The sequence below is a fragment of the Lagenorhynchus albirostris genome, chromosome 1 (genome assembly GCF_949774975.1).
Source record: "Lagenorhynchus albirostris chromosome 1, mLagAlb1.1, whole genome shotgun sequence".
Classification (NCBI taxonomy): Eukaryota; Metazoa; Chordata; class Mammalia; order Artiodactyla; family Delphinidae; genus Lagenorhynchus; species Lagenorhynchus albirostris.
This window is the reverse complement of record NC_083095.1, coordinates 54,736,876-54,761,585: the sequence shown is the minus strand read 5'-3', so window position 1 is coordinate 54,761,585 and position 24,710 is coordinate 54,736,876. Positions and strand designations below refer to the sequence as shown.

Genomic DNA, 24,710 nt, shown 5'->3' with positions numbered 1-24,710 from the left:
TGAAGTAATTATGTTTACATTAAGTTACCAGACATTTAAAATATATACATTTATCTCTTAGACCTAAAGTTTTTCCTTTATCTTACATGAATGTGAAATTCTATGTTACATACTCTTACAGTTTCAAGGTTCTGTAAGTAATCTGGAACGCAATTGGGAAGAAAAGTTCATTTTATATTGTTGATATAACATTTAGAATTCACTATTCGCAATATTGTTTCATAGAGTTATTCTCTTCAGATATTAAACTCCGTGAGAAAGGAGTTCAGTATACCCTCATTTATGGACTGAATTATCTTTAATGAATTTACTGTTTCCACATTTTATTTTATTAGTTTAAGAGCAATTATTCTCAACCAGCTTACATCCTGCCTTAAGAATCATGTCCAAAGAAAGTCACTACTACTTCTGCAGGGCTTTCATCCTTACGTGGGTTGGGAAGGAAAAATTATTGAGAACCACTTTTCTAGAGACTGAAGTATTTTCTTTCATCTAAGTCAAATACACTCAATATAAATGTAAATTGACAGTCATCTAGTCTAGAGAAATTACTCTTTTAAAATATTTAACATTGATTTCTCACTAGGTCAATTAACAAATATGCCTACCCAACTACTAAGAATTGTACTCCTTTGTAAAATCTCTTCTTGATAATATCCATCACTGACTTATTGGCATTTTAGCTCTTACTGATTTTAAACAGTTCCCTTTATGTACAGACTTAATATTCTTCAGTTTACTTTCTTTGTGAAATAAGGCCTGTAGGCCTTTATAAAGTCAAGAAAGTATAGCAAAAAATAGTCCATGAAGAAAGCGGCATTTGCTAAAACTCACTTGTTGCTGATCTCTTATAATATTATTAAGTCCCTATTTTTATATTATATATGAAGGTAGATAATATACTAGATGATTAGAATCATTTGGCTTAGTTCTGGAATGGACTGTCTTTGGGTCAGGTTTTTTTTTTTTTCCCCTTACCCAAAGGAAGATTAAACAGCACAAATTGTAGTGTCTTCATTTCCTTTGGTAATCCTCTCATGAATAATTAAGGATTGACCATATGTTGAAAAGGTTGGAAGTTCAAAAGGTGAAATAGGAATACCAATAAGAAATATTCTTAGCCATAGTTTATCATACTTGTTGCTGCCTCACTATCAAAGTTTAGTGAGTTAATAAAAGTATAGAGAATGTTTGATATAAGAATGCTGAATAGCTCTAGATCTTCAATGTTTATTGAAATTACTTTGTTTCATTGTAGGTCAGACATATTTCCAACATTTGGATCAAAACCTTGTCTAACAAAACTTTCTTCTGCAAAGAATAAGAACTCTCAGGTAGCTGAACAAAGCCCCAGTGCAGGTATTCTATGACTGTTTTATAAATATGTTTTATAGAAAGTATGATTTTTAAATGATTAAAAAATGATGGCAAATGTATTTTAGATTTAGAATTTTTGTAATTACTAATTAAGACTAACCATCTTCTTAACTCCTTAAAAGGCCATTTTGGCAAGAATACTTACTATTCTTGGAAGAAAAAATACTTACCTGAATAATTGATACCCCTTTAAACCCATAAGTTACCCGGTCTGGCTCCTACACCAGGACATTTTGATTTAATTGATACAGAATGTGACCTGGCCATCAAAGTTTTTGAGAACTCTCTAGGTGCAGAATAGTTTAGAAACCACCGGGGGCCACAAAAGACAATTTCTTTTAAAAATAATATTTAGCTAGTGTAAATATCTTGTGTTAAGCATTTTGTAAACTAACCTGGAAATCACTAATTTATAACAGCAGTTCTTAGAAAATAGATTCAGGTATTAGTAATAAATTAGAAAAATATTTGAATTCTGATCAATTTAGGATGGGAACTGTATGTTCTTCTTTATGATTTGTAAAACTATTGAATTATGAATTAATTGTAGCAAGTTGGGATATGATATTTATTTTCGCATGATCTCAGTGTGAAAGTCCTAACAACCTTAAAGTTTACCTTATAATTACTTTCTTAGAAAGCTGTGTGTGTATCTAACTGTTTGCTAAGATTTTAAATTTCTTCCTCCTAAATATATCTTAATTTCATCTCTTTGTAATTCCCACTATCACTCTTACTCATTTTTTACTTAGCCGCCTAACATTTCTCTCCAGCTTCAGTCTCGTCCACTTACAATCCCTTTCCCATAATGCAAAACTGACTATATTGCCTAGCCTAAATTTATTCAGAGCATTCTTCTTTGATCAGAGCCGTGCAGACATCTCCAGCTTCATTTTCATTTCCTGCTTTGTATGTTGTGATCCATTTAAATCAAACCACCTTCAGTACCATTTCTATCTCTTTGCAGTTGCGCGTACTGTTTCTTCTGGATGAACTCAAATCCACACCACACCCCATTCAGCTGTGAAAACAACTCAGTTGCTTTCTCTGGGAGGCCTTCCCAATTCACAAATAAAATTGATATTACCTCTTTTGTAATATCATTACATTTTGCACTGACATTTTTATAGTGGTATTGCACTATATAAGTAAAAAGTGTTTTACTTTTTTGGACTCTCAGATTCTTGATCCCCAGAGATTATTTACCCCTGATTGCCAACAAGTGCCTGTCATAATTATAAAAGCCCAACTCAGCTATGTGTGTCTGGTATACTGGCTTCCACAAAGCTTGTGTGTTAGACTAAGAGATAGTTATTCTGCTAGGCACAGGAAGGCAATGTATATGTGCTTTGGAGTCTGAAAGACTCTAGCTGGAATCCCAGTTTGATATTTTAATAATCATATTCTTGCTCTGTGAAAGTTAATTGCTTTGAAACTAGTTCCCTCATCTGATGATGTAAACCTTGAGAAGGGTAGTGAAGATCTAAGTATATAACATATATAAAGCACCTAGTACATAGTGGGCACTTGGTAAGTGTTTGTTCTCCTAAAAGGGAAGACCCAAAGAAATATAATACATAAACTTATTCTTTAATTCTTTTTTAAGGCTGATTATCCTAATAAATTATTTATTACTTTACAAATAATTATATAAGTTTGAAGAGACACTTTGTTGCCAGGTTATATCTAGTTTATAAAAATGGAACCCTCTTTTGGAAGAATATTCTTGGAATTAGAGAAGGGTAGATTTAGAAAACCGAGATTTGAGTTTCCCTCTGACCCTAGTTGTATGACCTTGTGAGTCATTTAAATTTTAGTGGAGTGATAGGTCTTACAGTAATACACGCTTCTGTATGCGATGTTCAATGTTTCCCAAACTTGTTTAATAGTCAGTGTTTCTCAAACTTGCCTAATCCTAGGAATCACTAGGAATGCATATAACATACAGGTTTTGGGGCCTCACCTTATACCTACTGAATCAATCTTCAGAGTTAGAAATCTGCATTTTTAACAAATAAGTTAGGTAATTCTAGGATCAAGTTTTAGAAACACTATTATTGTATTTACTGTAAGATATTCTTGGTTAAATTTAATATGCTTCCAAAATGTTAAGTTGCTAATGGTTTAGGATTTTATAAATTTGGGTTTACATTTTTTGTTTCTTTGGGATAGGGTTTGTTTTGTTTTCAGTAAGCAAGTGATTTCTACAAGTTTATTGTTTAATTGGTGAAACATAAAAATGGTAATGCTCAGAATAAGGACTACCTAAACATAATTACGTAAAAATTATAAATTCATTCTGTCTTCACATCAGCATTTCCAGATTTCCACATAGATTCCACTACTACCTACTATAGCACATTGTGCTGAATTTCCTGAATGTTGTTTTAGCAAACTTTTTTCCTGTAGCTTTACGTTAGTATCAACTATTAGTAGAAAGCATTTCCATCCAAAGCCAATATCTTTATGAGGCTTACTTTATGAATTAACTATCAAAATTAAGAAGAATTTAGAAAGATATCCATGTTACACCCAGAAGGTCTCTATCATTTAATAGCAGATATTTTTTAAATCTTTCTCAATGAATCTGACTTAGTGCCCTATACTCTGCAGTACTCTCTAGCCCAGCGGCCACCAGCCACCTCCTCTCCCTGCTGTCCTGTTTTTATTAAAATACCCTCAACAGTATTAAAAACAAATTATATTTTATTGTTATTACTTAATGGTTTACATGGCAGCTATACATAAAAATGGATGGTGACTTAAATATATATTGCCTAGGATTTTCCATTTAGTAGTTTTGTGGTTTTAACAGCTGCAAAGTATTAGTATAGGGTGTTCAGTTTAAACATTCAAATGTAGATTAAAATTTTAGATATTTATTAAAAGGAGGCCTACATTAGAGTTTGATTTGTTTTTAACTAGGAATATAACATTTGTATATTTATGGTACACTAGTCCCTGTACTAATAACCCCTTTACATTTTCTTCATTCAATCCTCACAGAGGTTCTGGAAGAGCTACTACTATTATCCCCATTTTACAAATAAGCTTAAGTGTCTTGACCAGCTTCTGTCAGCAATTTAAGTGGCAGTGCTATGATTTAAAGCCAGGAAGCATAATTCCAGATTCTGAGCTCCTTTCCTATATAGTTTATTGCCTCACAATCCAGACCATGAGAGTGGGAGAAAAGAGAGAAATGGAGAATATAGGCCTCTCTCAGGAAGCAGTTTAAAAATTCTAGATTTAAAAGAATTCTGTTTTGCTGTAAAGTGTCATTTAAACATTAAATGCCTGTCATGTTTTTAAAATATATATATTTGATTATCTCTTTCAAACATTGAATTTTGTATTTCATTGTAATTTTAAAGCCTCTTTTATAAAATGTGATAGTATGGCTTATAATAAATATTCTGATCTGCTAGTAAGGTAAAAAGTATTATAAAAATTTTAAATAAGATAAAACTTTAAAAAATTACTGTAATGTTATAATTTTTAATATTATGTTATTGAACCTTTTTAAAGGTTTAGAAGCCAAGATAGATTTAGAGGAGAGATATGTACCTATGGTATTACATCATTCAAATAAATATTTTTATGTATTTTATTTATTTTATAGGGATTACAACATCCAATGTAAGCATAATTGGTCAACGTGTGAACTATGGGTTTGGATGTGGTGATTTTGAAGATGATAGGCCACATGACATTTCACCTAGTGTTTTAAAAATACAAAATAAGGAACACCCAAGACATTATAAGCATACAAAAGGTTAGTAAATTTCTTAAGTTCATTTTTAAGATTTAGTGTCTCTCTGTAAGCATGCCAATAAAGAAAAACTAACTGAGGTCTCAGTTTTGAGATTTTTCTTCTTACCCTTCTGCTGCTGTGTTGTTGTTTGAATAATTTTGCCAAATAGGAGAACACGTAGGTTCACATATTAATTTATGGTTTTGTCTGAGGAGCCAATGCAGGGAAGCTGTTACCCAAGAGGTTAAAACTAGGGTTTCCCTGCTGACCTTTAGCCCCAGGATACACACACGCATACACACACATACAGACATTTTACCATTAAAATGCAACGGAGAAATCATGTGAACAAAAGACTCCTAGGTGCCTACTTAGGTTGTAACTATGGAGTAAAACTGTGGAAACAGGAATATAATTTCCCTGTGGTAGAACCTGGGTAGCTTCCTTGTTATCACTAACCATTGTTAATAATTTACATTCCTTTTTTTTTTTTTTAAACTTAGTAGCAAGCAGCACTTCTGTGACTGCTCTGTTTTTTTCAGAGATCCTATTTCAGCTGCATTTAAATTTTTTTCCTCAGGGTAAAGAGGAAGTGATTTTGTTTTGTTGTTGTTGTTGTTTTTTACTATTGGGGTATAGTTGCTTTACAATGTTGTGTTAGTTTCTGCTGTACAATGAAGTGAATCAGCTGTATGTATACATATATCCCCTTCCTCTTGGACCTCCCTCCCACCCATCTAGGTCGCCACAGAGCACCAAGCTGAGCTCCCTGTGTTATACAGCAGGTTCCCACTAGCTATCTGTTTTACACATGGTAGTATATATATGTCAATCCCAATCTCCCAATTCATCCCACCACCCCTTCCTCCCTCCCCCATGTCCACACGTCCATTCTGTACGTCTGTGTGTCTATTCCTGCCTTGCAAATAGGTTAATATGTACCATTTTTCTAGATTCCACATATATGCATTAATATATGGTATTTGTTTTTCTCTTTCTGACTTACTTCACTCCGTATGACAGACTCTAGGTCCATCCACCTCACTGCAGATAACTCAATTTCGTTCCTTTTTTATGGCTGAGTATATTCCATTGTATATATATACCGCATCTTCTTTATCCATTCGTCTGTCAATGGACATTTAGGTTGCTTCCATGTCCTGGCTATTGTAAATAATGCTGCAGTGAACATTGGGGTGCATGTGTCTTTTCGAGTTATAGTTTTCTCCAGATATATGTCCAGGAGTGAGATTGCTGGATCATATGGTAGCTCTATTTTTAGCTTTTTAAGGAACCTCCATACTGTTCTCCATTGTGGCTGTATCAATTTACATTCCCACCAACAGTGCAAGGGGTTCCCTTTTCTCCACACCTTCTCCAGCATTTATTGTTTTTTTGATATTGAGCTGCATGAGCTCTTTGTATATTTTTTGAGATTAATCCATTGTCAGTTGCTTCATTTGCAAATATTTTCTCCCCTTCTGAGGGTTGTCTTTTCGTCTCGTTTATGGTTTTCTTTGCTGTGCAAAAGCTTTTAAGTTTCATTAGGTCCCATTTGTTTATTTTTGCTTTTAGTTTTGTTATTCTAGGAGGTGGGTCAAAAAACAAAGAGGGAGTGATTTTGAATGGTATAAATATTTCAATAGAGTAAATAGAAGTCACCTGTATTTAAGCATTGTGACCTATCAGTAAAGGTAAGGAGCTGTCATTTTTTTGTGTGTAGCAATCTTGGTTATCGTAAGGTCAACTTCTCTTGTTTCTGGTCACCTTAAGTCATACATGTGCAGGTAATCAGGCATTTTAGACATGTATATTTTTTGTGGAGCTAACACAAATTCAGTAAGAGGGAACTTGATTAGAAACCTTTTGTGTTTTGTTGTTGTTGTTTTTGTTTTTTTGGTAAATTTCTTAAAATTTAATCCTTAATATAATTCATAGTATCTGTTCTTTTTACAAGAGATCATTTGTCCATTGTTTTTACAAAAGAGAATGACAGGGTTTTTTCATATTTACTTACATATTTTATTTCTTATATAAAAAAATCAAATGTAAAAATACTTTTCTTCCTAAAGGTAATATAATTTAATTGTTTTTAAATAATTGCTGAATATGTTCATTTACTGCCAGTGGCTTTTTTTGTTTTGGACAACAGACTCATTAAAAATATTTGTATCTTTGATCAATAGTTAATTCTATTCCAGAAAATTACTTCACACTCACACTTCCAACTCTAAACCAAACATATACTAGGTCCATCCGGCCAACAAGAATAAATATGTTCAAGACCAAACTTACCTTCCTTTCTGGACCTGCTCCTCTTCCTTTTTTATCTATTTTTATTAGCAGCATTACCATTTTCCCAGTTACGGAGACTTAAAACTTTACAGTCATCTTTTCTACTTCTCCTTATCCTCCAAGTTCAGGCAGTGACCAATCTTACCAATTCTTTTCAGTTTAATTTGGGCTTTCATTACTTCTTCCCTGGATAATTACAGTAGCCTTGTGATAAGACATTTTATCACTTATTTTCAGTTCTTTTAAATTAAGGCTACATACTCTTGCAGAATTATCTTTCTAAGGTACAGTCATCATCTCTTCCATACTCAAAGCCTTGAGTGGTTTTCACAGAATAAATTTCCTACTCTGTAGCATAATTTTTAAGACCCTTAATAATCTTGCCTCAGCTTACCTTTCTTGAATTACCTCTCACTATACTTCTTTTCATGCCCAATGCTCTAGAATTCTTAATACTAGAAGTTTTCTTGGTTTGTATGTACAGTCTTCATTGATGCCCTTTCCTAATCTTAATGTGTCCAGATCATGTCTGTTTTTTGAATATGGCTAAAAGCCATTTCTTTAGGAAGCTTTCCCCATGTTTCTGGTCTGGAGTAGTATAAGATAAAGTTAAGATACTGTCATCTTTATATCCCTATTATGCTTTGTATATAATGGTGTTCATGCCACATGTTAAATGAATGGAGTGGTGATGAGCCAACCAAAACTAATAGTGTGGCCTTGGGCACAATCAGACAAAACTTGCATCCTCAAATAATCAGGTTAAAGTAAATACTGAGTGCAGTGCTAAAAGGAATAAAAAAAACTTCCAAAAGAAATATTGGCAATGAGTGGCAAATGTGAATGGATTCCTTTTACAAGAAACTTCAGACTTTTTTAGGATTAGCTCTCAGAACCACCTCTTCTTCCTTTTCTCTGCTGGTTGTCCCTTTGAACCTGCCCATTTTCTAGCATATTAACCTGGAGCCCTAATTAATGATTTGAGAAAGTGATTAAGATGGATGCTTGGAGTGTTAGCAAACTAGATTCCATGAGTTAATATTTTCTCTTTCTCTGTTTGAATGAATGGGACAGAAATAACAACAAAAAAAGATTATGTAAGGATAGTTCATACGCAAAAAATCTTTTAAGCATATTTTTTCTTTATATGTTAGAATTGAGATTTGAGCAATATTTCTTTCAGTAATTCTTTGCTTAGAAGAAACTGTAGGGTAAAAAGTAAAAGTAACATTAAAAATGATGTTATGATCGCTGCTCATTAATTATTTCCAGTTCTCCTTTTGGCTAATCAGCAGGAATACACTTCTCTGACCCTTTGCAGTTAGATGATCACATGAGTTTCTTTAACCAATGAAACGTAATCAGAAGTGACATGTGGGTAGAAGGGCTTTAGAACAGGTTCATGATTCTCTTTTTCCATCTTCCTCCTGCCACTATGATTCTGACGTTCTAGGTGATGAACCCTGGTCCTTGAGTAAGGATTATATGGAGCAGAACCTCTCCCCTGTTTCAAGAACGAATATTATATGATTGAAAAAAAAAGCTTTGTTTTGTTAAGGTAAAAATAAAAACAACCAAAAAATGGTGTTATGTCAGCCTCTCTTATAAATGAAATTAAGCTACTTAAATATGTTTTTTATGTGTTTCCTCATGAGATTTGTCTAATTATCAATCATCTCTTAATAGTTTATGTATAGATTTTATGTTTGTGAACTATTGTGGAGCAAATTGTTCCATTTACTGAGATTTGTTTCTCTTTGTCACCAAACACTTTTTGGGGCTACCTGATGTTTCTGTCAGTTGACCCTAAATTAATTATATTTTGCTTTCCATTTTTTCTGCCTTATAACATTCATCTAACATTTATTGAGCACCTACTATGTGCCAAGCACTGTACTAACGGTCTCTGGAAAAGAATGATAATCAAAACTAGACATAGATGCTATTCCCATAGAGCTTACAGTCTAGTAGGAGAGAGGATAATTAAATAATCACAAATTGAGCTAGAAGTTAACCTAGGAAAGTACAGATTGCTGTAAAATTGACTTGATCTGTTCCTGGGGGTTAGACGCTTTCCTTCAAAGTTATCCTTTTGTTGGTTGATTATCATGTGCTGATTATTTTCTTGTATATCTTTTCCACTCTCTTTTTTTGACTGTGTCAGGTCTACATTGTTGCGCTTGGGCTTTCTCTAGTTGTGGCAAGTGGGGACTACTCTTCGTTGCGGTGCATGGGCTTCTCATTGCAGTGGCTTCTCTTGTTGCAGAGCATGAGCTCTAGGCATGCAGGCTTCAGTAATCGTGGCACGTGGGCTCAGTAGCTGTGGCTCGCAGACTCTAGAGCACAGCCTCCGTAGTTGTGGCACACGGGCTTAGTTGCTCTGTGGCATGTGGGATCTTCCTGGACCAGGGCTCAAACCCATGGCCCCTGCATTGGCAGGAGGATTCTTAACCACTGCACCACCAGGGAAGTGCCATCTTTCCCACTCTTAACCTTGGCATGTATAAACTCCTTAAGTGTTTCAAGGTTTCTTTTCTCTCTAGTGCCTAGTCTGAACTAGGTTTCTTTTTTTAATTGAAATATAGTTGATTTACAATATTGTATTAGTTTTACATATATAGCAAAGTGATTCAATTATATATATATTTTTCAGATTATTTTCCATTATAGGTTATTACAAGATATTGAATATAGTTCCCTGTACTATAAAGTAAATCCTTGTTGCTTATCTATTTTATGTATAGTAGTGTGTGTATGTTAATCCCATACTCCTAGTTTATTCCTCCCTTCCCTCCCATTTCTATTTGGTAACCAGAAGTTTGTTTTCTATGTCTGTGAGTCTGTTTCTGATTTGTATATGGATTCATTTATATTATTTTTTATATTCCACATATAGTGATAGCATATAATATTTGTTTTTCTCTTTCTGACTTACTTAGTATGATATTCTCTGGATCAATCCATGTTGCTGCAAATGGCAATATTTCATTCTTTTTTATGGCTGAGTAATATTCCATTGTGTATGTGTATATATGTATGTATGTATACATATATATATATAATATATACATATACATCACATCTTCTTAAACCAGTCATCTGTTGATGGGCACTTGTGTTTTTTCCATGTCTTGACTATTGTAAATAGTGCTGCTGTGAACATTAGGGTGCATGTATCTTTTCAAAGTAGTGTTTTCATTTTTTTCTGGATATATACCCAGGAGTGGAATTGCTGGATCATGTAATAGTGTTTTCCATAATGGTTGCACCAATTTACAGTCCCACCAACAATGTACAAGTGTTCTCTTTTCTCCACCTCCTCTCCAGTATTTATTACTTGTAGACTTTTTGATAGTAGCCATTTTGACCGGTACCTCGTTGTGATTTTGATTTGCATTTCTCTAATACTTAGCAATATTGAGCATCTTTTCATGTGCCCATTGGCCATCTGTACGTCTACTTTGGAGACATGTCTGTTTAGGTCTTCTGCCCATTTTTTGAGTTTGTTTTTCTGATACTGAATTTTATGAGCTATTTGTATATTTTGGATATTAACCCTTGTTGGTCACATCAATTGCAAATATTTCCTCTGATTCCCTAGGCTGTCTTTTCATCTTGTTTATGGTTTCCTTTGCTATGCAAAAGCTTTTAAGTTTGATTAGGTCCCATTTGTTTATTTTTGCTTTTATTTCTTTTGCCTTGGGAGACTGATCTAAGAAAACATTAGTACAATTTATGTTTGAGAATGTTTTGCCTGTGTACTGTTCTAGAAGTTTTATGGTGTCATGTCTTACGTTTAGGTCTTTATGGGTTTATTTTTGAATATGGTGTGAGGTAGTGTTCTAATTTCATTAATTTACATGTAGCTGTCCAGCTTTTCCAACACCACTTGCTGAAGAGGCTGAGAAATTCTCAAACATAGAGAAGGAAACAGATATCCAGGTACAGGAAACACAGAGGGTCCCAAACAAGATGAACCCAAACACCCACACCAAGACATATAATTAACATGGAAAAAGTTAAGGAGAAGATTCTAAAGACAGCAAGAGAAAAACAAAGAGTCAAAGAGTCAGTTACAAGGGAACCTCCATAAGGCTATCAGCTAATTTCTCTGCAGAAACTTTGCAGTCCACAAGGGAGTGGCATGATATATTCAAAGTCCTGAAAGGGAAAAACCTACAACCTAGGATACTCTACCCAGCAAGTTTATCACACAAATCAAAAACATACATAGATTCACAAAAACCAAAAAGAAAGGAACTCCAACATAATACACAATCATCAAACCACAAAAGGGAAAACAAAAGGAAGAAATGAACAAAGAAGAACTACAGAATCAACTGGGAAACAAGGTTTAAAATGGCAATAAGTACATACCTATTAATAATCACTTTAAATATCAATGGACTAAATACTCCAATCAAAAGACACTGAATGGGGGCTTCCCTGGTGGCACAGTGGTTGAGAGTCCGCCTGCCGATGCAGGGGACACGGGTTCGTTCGCCAGTCCGGGAAGATCCCGCATGCCGCGGAGCGGCTGGGCCTGTGAGCCATGGCTGCTGAGCCTGCGCATCCGGAGCCCGTGCTCTGCAACAGGAGAGGCCACAACAGTGAGAGGCCTGCGTACCGCAAAAAAGACACTGAATGGCAGATTGGATAAAAACACAAGAACCTACAATATGCTGCCTACAAGAGACTCACGTTAGAGCAAAGAACACATAAAGATTGAAAGTGAGGGGATGGAAAATGATATTTTATGCAGATGGAAATAACAAGAAAGTGGGAGTAGCAATACTCATATCAGACACAATAGACTTTTTTTTTCTTTTTTAATAAATCTTTGTTGGAGTATAATTGCTTCACAATACTGTGTTAGTTTTTGTTGCACAACAAAGCAAATCAGCCATATGCATACACATGTCCCCATATCCCCTCCCTCATGAGCCTCCCTCCCATCCTCCCTAACCCACCCCTCTAGATCATCGCATAACACCGAGCTCATCTCCCTGTGCTATGCTGCTGCTTCCCACCAGCCAACTATTTTACATTCAGTAGTGTATGTATGTCGATGCTATTCTCACTTCACCCCAGGTTTGCCCTCCCACCCCATGTCCTCAAGTCCATTTTCTAAAGACAAAATAGACTTTAAAACAAAGTTCATAAAGAAAGACAAAGAAGGACATTATATCATGATAAAAGGATCAATACAAGAAGAGGATATTACTCTCATTAACATATATGTACTCAGTATAGGAGTACCTAAATACACTATATAAAACAAATACTAACAGACATGAAGAGAGAAACTGACAGGAATACAATAATACTAGGAGACTTTAACACCCCACTGAGATCAATGGACAGATTTCCAGACAGAAAGTCAATAAGGGAACAGAGATCCTAAGTGATGCAATAGACCAGTTGGACTTAATTGATATCTATAGAACACTACATTGATAAAACCCAGAATACACATTCTTTTCAAGTGCCCATGGAACGTTCTCTGCAATAGATGACATACTAGGTCACCAAACAAGCCTCAACAAATTTAGGAGGATAGAAATTATTTCAAGCATCTTTTCTAACCACAATGGTATGAAACTGTAGAAATCAGCCACAGAAAGAAAAATAAGAAAAAAACCCATCACATGGATACTAAGCAACATGGAAGTAAAAAACCAGTGGGTAAACGATGAAACCAAGGAGGAAATCAGAAAATACCTCAAGACAAGTGACAATGAAAATACAACTTTACAAAATCTATGGGTTGTAGCAAAAGCATTTCTAAGAGGGAAGTTTATAGCGATACAGACATTCCTCAAGAAACAAGAAAAATCTCAAGTAACCTAACCTACCACCTAAAAGAACTAGAAGAAGAAGGACAAACAAAACCCAAAGCCAGCAGAAGGAAGGAAATAAATAAATATCAGAGAGGAAATAAATAGAGATCAAAAAAAATAAAAAGATCAATAAAACCAAGAGCTGTTTTTTTTGTTTGTTTTTAAGATAAACAAAATTGACAAACCTCTAGCCAGGCTCACCAAGAAGAAAAGAGAGAGGACCCCGAAAAAACATAAGAAGGTAAAGAGAAATAACAACTGATACCACAGAAATACAAAAACTCATGAGAATACTATGAAGAGTTATATGCCAACAAATTGGACAAATTTTTAGAAATATACAGCCTGCCAAAATTTAGTCAGGAAGAAACATATTTTGAACAGACTGATCACTAGAAGTGAAATAGAATCTGTAATTTAAAAAGCTCTCTGCAAGCAAAAATCTCAGACCAGACAGCTTCACTGGGAAATTCTACCAAACATACAAGACCTTACACCTATCCTTCTCAAACTATTCCAAAAGATTGAAGAGGAGGGAACACTCCCTAATTCATTCTATGAAGCCACTGTCACCCTGATACCAAAACCAGACAAAGACATTAAGAAAAGAAAATTACAGATCAATATGTTTCATAAACATAGATGTACAAATCCTCAACAAAATATTAGCAAATATGTTTTGATTTGGTCCAGTGGTTAAGAATCCACCTTCTAATGCAGGGGACGTGGGTTCGATCCCTGGGGGAACTAAGATCCCACATGCCATGGGGCAGCTAAGCCCGTGCGCCACAGCTACTGAGCCCACACGCTCTAGAGCCCATGAGCCACAACTGGAGAGCCTGCTTGCTGCAACTACTGAGCCCGCGCACTCTGGAGCCCATGCGCCACAACTAGAGAACCTTTGTGCCGCAGCTACTGAGCCTGCACACTCTAGAGCCTGCGTGCTGCAATGAAAGATCCCATGTGCCGCAGCAAAGATCCTGTGTGCCACAACTAAGACCCAATGCAGCCAAATCAATCAATCAATCAAAAAAGAAAACTTTCCAAAATATTAGCAAACTGAATCCAACAATACGTAAAAAGGATCATACATCACGATCAAGTTGGATTCATTTTAGGGTCACAAGGATGGTTCATCATAATAAATCAATCAATGTGATATATCAATACTACATCAACAGGAAGCCATATGATCATCGCAATAGATGCAGAAAAAGTATTTGATAAAATTCAGCATCCATCCATGGTAAAAACTCTCACCCAAGTGGGTATAGAGGGAACATATCTCAAAAGCCATTTACAGCAAACCCACAGCCAACATAATACTCAATGGTGAAAAGCTAAAAGCCTTCCCACTAAATTCAGGAACAAGACAAGGATACCTGCTCTCACCACTTCTATTGAGCATAGTATTGGAAGCATTCAGACAAGAAAAAGAAACAAAAGGTATCCAAATCAGAAGGGAGGTGGTAAAACTGTCCCTATTGGCAGATGACATGATACTCTATATAGGGACCCCTAAAGACTCCACACAAAAATTATTAGAACTAATAGATGAATTCAGCAAGGTAGCAGGATACAAGATTAATATACAGAAATCTGTTACATTTTTTTACAGTAACAATGAAATATCAGAAAGAGGTTAAAAAAAATCCCATTTAAAATCACGTCAAAAAAAAAAATACTGGACTTCCCTGGTGGTTCAGTGGTTAAGACTCCGCACTCCCAATGCAGGGGGCATGAGTTCGATCACTGGGGGGGAACTAATATCCCACATGCCTCATGGTGTGGCAAAATGAAGAAATGAAATGAAATGAGTGAAAAACCTATATGCTGAAGACTCCAAAACATTGATAAAGGAAATTGATGATGATTTTAAGAAATGGAAAGCTATCCCGTGCTCTTGGATTGGAAGAGTTAATGTTTAAAAGTTAATACTACCCAAAGCAAACTATACAGATATAATGTGATCCCTATCAAAATACGCATGGCATTTTTCACAGAACTAGAACAATAATACTAAAATTTATATGGAATCACAAAACACCCAGAATTGCCAAAGCAGTCCTGAGGAAAAAAGAATAAAGATGGAGGCATATCCCTTTGAGACTTCAAACAATACTGCAGCACTACAGTAAACAAAACAGCGTGGTATTTGCACAAAAACAGACATATAGATCAATGGAACAGAATAGAGAGCTCAGAAATAAACCCATGCACCTACAGTCAATTAATCTATGACAAAGGAGGCAAGAATATACAATGGACAAACCAGATATTCTAATTATAAATATTTATTGAGTTGGGCTTCCCTGGTGGCGCAGTGGTTGAGAGTCTGCCTGCCGATGCAGGGGACACAGGTTCGTGCCCTGGTCCGGGAAGATCCCACATGCCGCGGAGTGGCTGGGCCCGTGAGCCATGGCCGCTGAGCCTGCGTGTCTGGAGCCTGTGCTCCGCAACGGGAGAGTTCACAACAGTGAGAGGCCTGCGTACCGCAAAAACAATAAATAAATAAATAAATATTTATTTATTGAGTTAATGAATATGCATAAATATATAAATTGTAAATTCTTTGTATGAAGTTAGTTTTCAGTTTTAAAAGATCATGTTATGATATCCTGAAATACTATATAAATATGTATTTTTTAATGTGGGTTTTTTTGTTTCTTTAGGATTTACAGGGTCATCATCAAATTTCCACCAAATTTCCAGTTTTGACTTCATGTCTACAAATACCTTATCAGAAGACTCAGTAGTAGTTGTTGGAAAAGGTATTTCAAAGTTTTTTAGCTTTTAATTGAATATGTTCTTCACGTATAAGCAAAGCATATCAATAAAGAATAGAGAAGAGTGTGATTCAGGTGTTGAATAGAACTTTCTTTTTAAAAAATCGTTAAATTGAAAGAATTAAAAGTGAATACATAACATGACATTTCTCTTCTCTAATGAAACAACAGTAAATTCATGTCAGTAATTTTCAGAGATGTATTATGTGACAGGTGGAGTTTAGGTACTTCTAAGACACTTTTAGGATAGCTTAGACCATTTTACCACAGTTTAAATTCAAATAGTAGTCCTTATTGATCGACTTTGTCATCAATATAAATTAATATAATTGTATTGTCTCCCATGCAAAGACTAGACAAATCTTAATTAATATCTCTTATATATTTTAGGGGAGTTAGGAAACCTTTGAACAACATATTTGCAAATATCCTTTAAAACTAGCGTTTTTTTCCCCCCAACTTTATTGAGGTATAATTGACAAATAAAATTGTAAGATATTTAAAGTGTACAGTGTGATGATTTGATATCCATATACATTGTGAAAGGATTTCCCCATCAAGTTCATTAACACAACCCAGCTAGATTCCTTTTTAATTTTTTAATTAAATTTTATTTTTTAATTAAATTAAAATTAATTTAAGTTAAAATTTAATTTAAATTTCAATTTAATTTTAGTTTAATTTTAATTTCAATTCTAGTTGAGAAACTAGAATATGATGATAGACATTGAGGGTGTACATCTTATTTTTGGTAAATAGAGTGAAATGCTCAGAAAGCTTTCCTAACTTCTTTGCTTGATAGAGTCTTATTAAGTTAATTTAAGACCCTCCTCAGGGCTTCCCTGGTGGCACAGTGGTTAAAATCACGTTAAGAATCCACCTGCCAACGCAGGGGACATGGGTTCAAGCCCTGGTCCGGGAAGATCCCACATGCTGCAGAGCAACTAAGCCCATGCGCCACAACTACTGAGCTTGCGCTCTAGAGCCCACGAGCCACAACTACTGAGCCCATGTGCCACAACTACTGAAGTCCGCATGCCTAGAGCCTGTGCTTTGCAGCAAAAGAAGCCACTGCAATGAGAAGCTCACACACTGCAACGAAGAGTAGGCCCCGCTTGGGCTTCCCTGGTGGTGCAGTGGTTGAGAATCTGCCTGCTAATGCAGGGGACACGGGTTCAAGCCCTGGTCTGGGAGGATCTCACATGCCACGGAGCATCTAGGCCCATGGGCCACAACTACTGAGCCTGTGTGTCTGGAGCCTGTGCTCCGCAACAAGAGAGGCCGCGATAGTGAGAGGCCCGCACACCACGATGAAGAGTGGCCCCCGCTTGCCACAACTAGAGAAAGCCCTCGCACAGAAACGAAGACGCAACACAGCAAAAATAAATAAAATAAATTAATAAACTCCTACCCCCAACATCTTCTTTAAAAAAAAAAAAAAGAGTAGCCCCTGCTCGCCGCAACTAGAGAAAGACCACACGCAGCAACAAAGACCCAACGCAGACAAAAATAAATAAATAAAATTTAAAAAGAAATATATAATAAAAAATAAGTCCCTCCTCAGATTGGCTCCAACCTACCCTTGTAAACTTATTTTCTGTTTTTCCTCTATTTGCCTTGTGCCCAGCCAAACTTATTCACTCCACATACATGCTTTCTACTTGTTCAGCTCTGCTTATGAGCATCCCATCTCATAGGATGTCCTCCCCTCCTTCCTCACTTGTCTATCCAAATTCTTTGTGTCTTCTAATCCCAGCTCAAATCCTTGCTCTTTGAAACCATCTTAAACCCCCAGCTCACCCAACCGTTCTTTCTTGTGAACTCAGAACTTACAATACGGTGTTCTCATTTGATATTATCATGAAATATCTTGTGGTACCTCATATTATCATCCTGTTAGAGTGTTTTTATATTTTGTGATTATTTAACATGTTTTTCTTATTAACTATATCGTATACTTCTTGAAGACAAGAGCCTTGTCTTAAAACTTTGCTGTCCAGCGTAACATCACATAAATACTTAATGACAGTTTGATGGTTGGTTGCTTTCAGGGGTATTTGGAAGTCCAGTCCCAGCACCAGCAACCTGCAGCCAATCAGTGATATCTTCTGTGGAAAATGGGGATACGTTTTCACTTAAAAGTACTGAACCACCATCAGGGATTTATGGAAGAGCAGTCCAACAGAGTATTCCATCATGTGTTGATGTTGAAAATGAAAAAGATGTAAGGTTATTTACTAATTATTAGGATAAATTTAATGATGCATCATTGTTTTGTGTATATCAGATTTGGGGTAGTGAAAGTGTTTTGATTAAATTTTTTTAAATCTCAGTGTAATTGAAATTCCTGAACTTTAATCATTTAAATGATAGGTTATTCTCCTTTCCCACCAAATATGCTGTCATTCTGGCATAAAGTATCTAGTGTACTTTATGCTCTACATGTACTTTATATACATATATGTATGTGTATGTATATATTCAACAATTTCCTAGGATATCCTCAGGGAGTAACAAACTAGTATCTTCAGGCACAAATTTATTTGGAGATTAGCACTAGGTAATTCTATTCAGTTTTAGAATTACTGAAATAAGGACTAAGAAATGTATAGTTTATTTTGTATAACTTACAGTTATCTAAGATGAAGATAGTTATTTTAAATGTCAGACTCCCTGAATGATTTCGGATATTTCAACTTTTTCCTGCAGATTAAAGTTTCTATTTCAAAATCTACTTATGACAAGATGAGACAAAAGAGAAAAGAGGAAAAAGAACTTTTTGACATTAAAGATTGTGAGAAGAATCCTTGGGAACGAATGAAACATACAGGAACTGAGAAAATGGCATCTGAAAGTAAGTGGAATTTAACATTTGCTGTGGTTTTATTTAACTCGTAATATTCTAAAACTAATGTACTATAGTTTAACTGAGGTTGATATATCGCTAATAGTGGAATATGTTGAACTACAACACTGAAATCTGAAAGACCCAGTTACTTCTAACTATTGTAATAAGTATTGTTTCTTATAAAAAGGAAGCTAATTGATTGTTTTTCTCCCTTCTAGACTTAAATATTTTGGGGGATGAGGTGGGAATATGAAAAAAATGAAAGTTCTCCTTTAGAAAACATTGCCTTCAGCCCTCCATTGAAAAAAAGAGGCCAGTTTAAAAAGGTCACCATCTTTAGTGTTTTCAGATTCAGGTAAGATATGTTTAAATATAGGGAGTAATGTCACAAATGCTTATTTAAGTTGAAGAGACCACATGTGGTTCAATGCATTTTGTGATGGAAAGAACACTAAACCAGTAGGAGTCAGTAGACAGACCTGGCTTCTTTAATATTAGTTCTGCCTTTTAATTAGCTTTGTGACCTGAAAACAGGCCTCTATTTTCTGGCCATGTAAAATATCTAAACTATCTGAAAGGCCCAGATTATCTCAAAGATCTCGTCTTTGTTCCCTGCAAATATTCTTGTTTCACTGAGGGTAGTATTCCATTTTATAGCTAAGGTAACTGAGATTGTGAAGCTGGTTTATTAGATCATGATTAAAAAAATCATTGCATTTATCATTTATTCAGCTAGTCATTGAGTACTTAATAGGTTCTATACCTGGTCAAGATTAAGCTCCATGTTTCCTGTGCTATTTTAAAAAATATTGAATAGGTCTTAGGTATAGCAACAGCTAGGAAAATCAGAAATTGAAATGAAAAATTGTGTGAACTATAATAAACATTAAAAATTACTGCTTATTATTTTTGTTATTTTTTTTCTAAGGAATAAACTGTATAAACTATAACAAACATTCTTAAATTGATGTTGGGTCTGAAGTCTAGGTGTGAACAAAAAACCCAAGAAGTATAGAAAACGTAAATTTATAAATGTGATCTTAGACAACATACTTAACCTCTCCCAAAGATAAATATAAAAGAGAATTGAACTAGATAAATGTTTGTAATTCTTCCTAGCTTGTATTTCTTTTAATAATGCAGGAAGTGTAGAAAATGTTTTAAAAATTCTGTATCCTCAAAGTTAGTAATTATTGAGAGTATGCCTGATGAGAGGTGTTAGCCTGTAAAATTACTGGTTAAACACGGCCCTGAGTACCAGTTAAATCTAGGCATTTGTGACATTTAAGCCTATTTTCAGCATTCTTAAATAGTTTCACTAATTATTACTGTCATAGAATCTAGGGGGAGAAAAACCCACAAAACTTCTTACCTAAGTCAGTAGTTAACAGTAGGAATAGAAGTACAAATAGTAGCAAATCATACAAAGAGTAGCAAATCATAAATTGTTTCATATTCATTCTTGCTAGAGACATCAACTAATTTTGTGATTTTTCTCGCCTATAATATAGGCTTTGCAGATTTTATTTCTAAGCAGTATAAGGAGAGTGCTTCCTTGAAATCATGCTTATATTTTGAACAGAAGAATATGCTTACAAGATAACTACAAACAGTGAGAGTAACCTTTTAGAGACTTGCCACAACATTTTTATTGTATTTTATAAAAGTAGCAGGCTTCAGGAGGGGATGTTTAAACAAAAAACCCTTAGTTTGGGCAGCACTGCTTTAGATTGATACTCTGTACACCTCCTTTTCCAGAGTAGTATTTGTTTTGTTTTTTTTCACTTTTTTCAGGTAAAAACAGTAGAAATAGTGGTATAACCCCAAGGTTGATAACTTGGTGTTTATCTGCATCTCTTCCTAATGAATTATTCTCTCATGAGAATGGAGGTGGAGTAGATATAGAGAGGGAATCCTTAAAACTTTAGCAACAGTTTCTTCACCTGTAATGTAGGAATAATAGTAACCATCACATAGGGTTGTTGAATGAATCAAATGGGATAATGTAAGTGAAGCACTTAGCACAATGCAGGCAAGATGTCAGTAAATGACAGTTAGTAGTGCTATTTTGTTATTTGCTATTCTTTCTGGATTGTAAAATTCCAAAGTTGAGTTTTGGGTTGTTTTTTTTTTAATACATGTCAGTCTTACATATGAAACCTAATGAGGGTGCATCTGAATCATCAAAAAAAATTAATGATGTCTATTTATCATATTCATTAATTGTCATATAATTTTCTTCGTATGTGATTTACTCTAACAAAAACTGGTACAAGTTTATCACTACAGTAATCCAGAATACCATATTCATCTTTTTGCATGTCTCTTCTCATTGGGTATGTGATAAAGTTTGGAAAGCAGGGATTCTGTCTTAGACCTCTTTGTATAAAATCTAGGGTGATAGTAGACCTAGATGAAAATCCTGCCTTTGCCACTCATTAGCATTGAGACCTTGAATACATTTCTTAGCCTCTGTAAAACTCAGTTATTTTCTCTCGGTTGCAAATTAGAGATAATGAGAATATCCATCACCTTTGTTGAGAGAATTAAATGTAGTAAAGTTTGTAAAGTCTTTATCACAACATCTAACACAAAGTATTTAATAAGTGTTAACTAATATCATTAATATCTTGCCTTTGGATTTTAATTGCATCTGAATATGTAATTAATATACAGCATCAAGTGTAATTTCTTATATTTGTGTATCTCATGTGTTTCATCTAACATTTTCTTAAGAACAGCATGGTTGATAAATACTTTTTATTATAGTCATTTTCTAGTGCTTAATATTACCTTTTTAAAGTTATCTCTTAACATGAAAAAATAACTAACCTTTATCCATTTACAAAAACCATTACACATTCTATTTTATCTTTTTGGTCTATTCTGTTCTAACACCTTCACTGCATGTGTCTTACATTATGCAGTGCCCTCAAGGTATTACCCTGAGCACTCAGATGATTTGCTTCCCCAATATCTAGGCCAATGCCTTACATCTAGAAAATGGAAAGTAAATGTTTGATTATGGAAGAAACATCGACCACATTACTACACATGGTCTTAGGATTTTTAGTATACCATTAATTCAATAACAATAGCAAAAATTGGTAATTTATATACAGTTGTCACAAAGCTTCATTTCTGTTATCGGTTGTACAGTGAAACAGGTATATATCCACATGTTTTTACAAAATGGGATCATATGCTTCTTACTGACTTTTAGCTCTTAAAGCTAGACTTTGTTATATGACTCATGACTGCAAAACCACTTATATACTTACAGTAAATGTAATTTAATAATTTTGTATATAAAAAGTATAGTTTTAAATAGCTTTGGTATCCAGGTATTACAATTTTGTTAGAGACTAAACTAATAGTTACTAGTTTCTATAAGAAATATTCATAGAGTCTATGGTCAGAATATTATTTGTACCCCTTTGTATCAGAGTTATTCGATGCTTTATTTAGTATGTTTCTTTGTTTTAGATGAAGCATCTCCTGGAGCCATTCCACAGTATAAAGAAAGGATGCCTTCTGTCACTCATAGTCCAGAAATAATGGATTCATCAGAACTACGGCCATTTTCCAAACCAGAAGTAGCACTGACAGAAGCTCTGAGGCTTTTAGCTGATGAGGATTGGTGAGTTCACCATCCTTAACTTAAAACTAAGCTGAGTTCCAAAAGTTTTCTGAAAGTTTATTTTTAGAAACCTTGAAACATTTCCTATTAAAATAGTCTTAGGAATGATTATTTTACTTCTTAGGCAGTCTGAGTTTTTTCCAACTTATTAATGTAGCTGAACTCTGGTCCTAATAGCACTGTATTACCTGTTATATTATAACTTACATACCATAAGGACATAGTTAGCTTTATTATGGATTATGCAAACCTTTTGGTATTAAGTATAAATCTCATCATTTCTCCAAGTGTTTCTCTGTGAAATATATCCTATAAAAATCCTGAAAATCCTTATCTGTTCCTACCACAGCTACAACAGCCACCCAGCCAACCCAGCCAATAACTCAAGGGGAAAAAAAAGACAGTGGCATTCCACTTGCTTCAGCTGGAACATCTCTTGGCTCCCCTTGTCCCATTTCCTCCCCTAGTCAATCTTCAATCTCTCTCTGCATCCACCTCCTATACCTCATCATCAGTTTTGCTTCTTTTCTAGATTCATATTCATCAACATAAAAATGTGCTATAATATTTCCTGTTTTTAAAACTCCTTCCGAAACTGCACATCTTCTTCACATTTTCACATTTCTTTTCTCCCCCCTTTTTAGCAAAAGTCCTCAAAAAGGCTAATTCATTGTGTCTGCTTTTTCACCTCATGTTCTCTTCTCAACCTTCTTTGATTGGCTTTCAGCCCTCCCCACTGTGACTGCCACTTCACTAAAACTGCAGAAGTGGCCATTTGCTAAACACTGGTCACTTATTAGTCCTCATCATACTTAGCCTCTCAGCATCATTTGACACAGTTGACACTCCCTTCTTCATATACTTTTTTTCTTTTCACCCTGGAAAAATTTGAGACTCTTGGTTCTTTTCCTGCTTCAGTACTTAATGTTTGATTTCAAAATTGAGGAGTGCTCCAGAATTTAATCCACTGGCGTTCTCTATCTACATTCATCCCATAGATCCAGGCTGGCAATCTTTCCCTATAAAGAGCCAGATAGTAAAATATTTTAGGCTTTTCAGGCCACTTGTCTCTGTTGCAGCTACTCAACTTTGCCGTTATAGTGCAAAATCAGCCTTAGACAGTATGAAAACGAATGGGCACGGTTGTCTTTCAGTGAACTTTACTTATAAAAATTTTACTTATAGAAGTAAACTCTGATGGGGCTAGATTTGGTCTGTGAGCCATAGTTTGCCAACCCCTTTCTTAAATGATCTCATTCAATTAAATAGCTTTAAATTCTATCCGTACTCTGATTTCTCATAAATGCTTATCTGAATCCCTGGTATCTTCTTGAGCTCTGGACTTGTAATTGAACTGCCTCCTTGACTTCCACTTGGATGCCAATAGACATCTTAAATTTAACATGGCCAAAACAGAACTCTTGAAATTCCACTTCCTGCCAAGATAGATTAACAGGCATTAGATTTGCCTTCACATTAGAAAGAACTAAAGAAATAATACAAAATATATGAAACAATGGTTTTCAGAGTATTGTTAACCAGGCAGTGAAAGACAGTGATCCCTGAGAAACAAAGGTGAGCCCTTGCTAACTTCCTACACAGCTTAGGGAGGGGAAAACCATGTAGATACCAGCAGAGATAGAGATAGAGCTGGGAGTTTGGGGAGGCCAAGATAGCTAGAGCTTACAGGGCAGAATGCCAGAGGAGGATACAGTTCCTTAAAGAACTCTAAGAACCTTCAGAAGATTATTCTCAAATGTTTAGCTGAGTATTTGGTCAAGGCATGCTTGTGAAACCAGAACAAGGACCACTCATAGAAGTTACAAAGAATGTTCCCTGGGATGTATACAAGGGCAAGAATACTTTCTCTCCCCACCGGCAGCGTGGAAAACCTTATAATTCACATGGCATTGGGTAGAATACTCAGAAGAGTTTTGCTTCATCTATGGAATGAATAAGCCCTAGGCTAAAGACTAGTTTTGTTTCTCCAAACAGAGCATAAAAGCAAGGCCTGAAAGGATCAGACTTTCCAAGTAACTTAACTATATCTCATAATGAAGCCCAGAAATATTTATAGGAATACAAAAATATCTAAGATAAAAATTCACAATGCCTGGCATCCAATAAAAAATTACCAGGCATGCAAAGAAGCAGGAAAATACAACCCATAATG

The 24,710-nt window shown here is 35.0% G+C and overlaps 1 protein-coding gene across 1 annotated transcript in view; it reads left to right on the top strand.

The window, feature by feature from the left end:
• The window catches only part of TOGARAM1 (TOG array regulator of axonemal microtubules 1), a 79,995-nt gene that overhangs the window by 31,543 nt on the left and 23,742 nt on the right, over positions 1 to 24,710 (top strand). The window contains exons 7-12 of the mRNA XM_060142955.1: positions 1,259 to 1,359; positions 4,997 to 5,149; positions 15,936 to 16,034; positions 18,101 to 18,273; positions 18,759 to 18,903; positions 22,384 to 22,537. Of these exons, the coding sequence (XP_059998938.1) occupies positions 1,259 to 1,359; positions 4,997 to 5,149; positions 15,936 to 16,034; positions 18,101 to 18,273; positions 18,759 to 18,903; positions 22,384 to 22,537 (825 nt within the window). The remainder of the gene's footprint in view (positions 1 to 1,258; positions 1,360 to 4,996; positions 5,150 to 15,935; positions 16,035 to 18,100; positions 18,274 to 18,758; positions 18,904 to 22,383; positions 22,538 to 24,710) is intronic.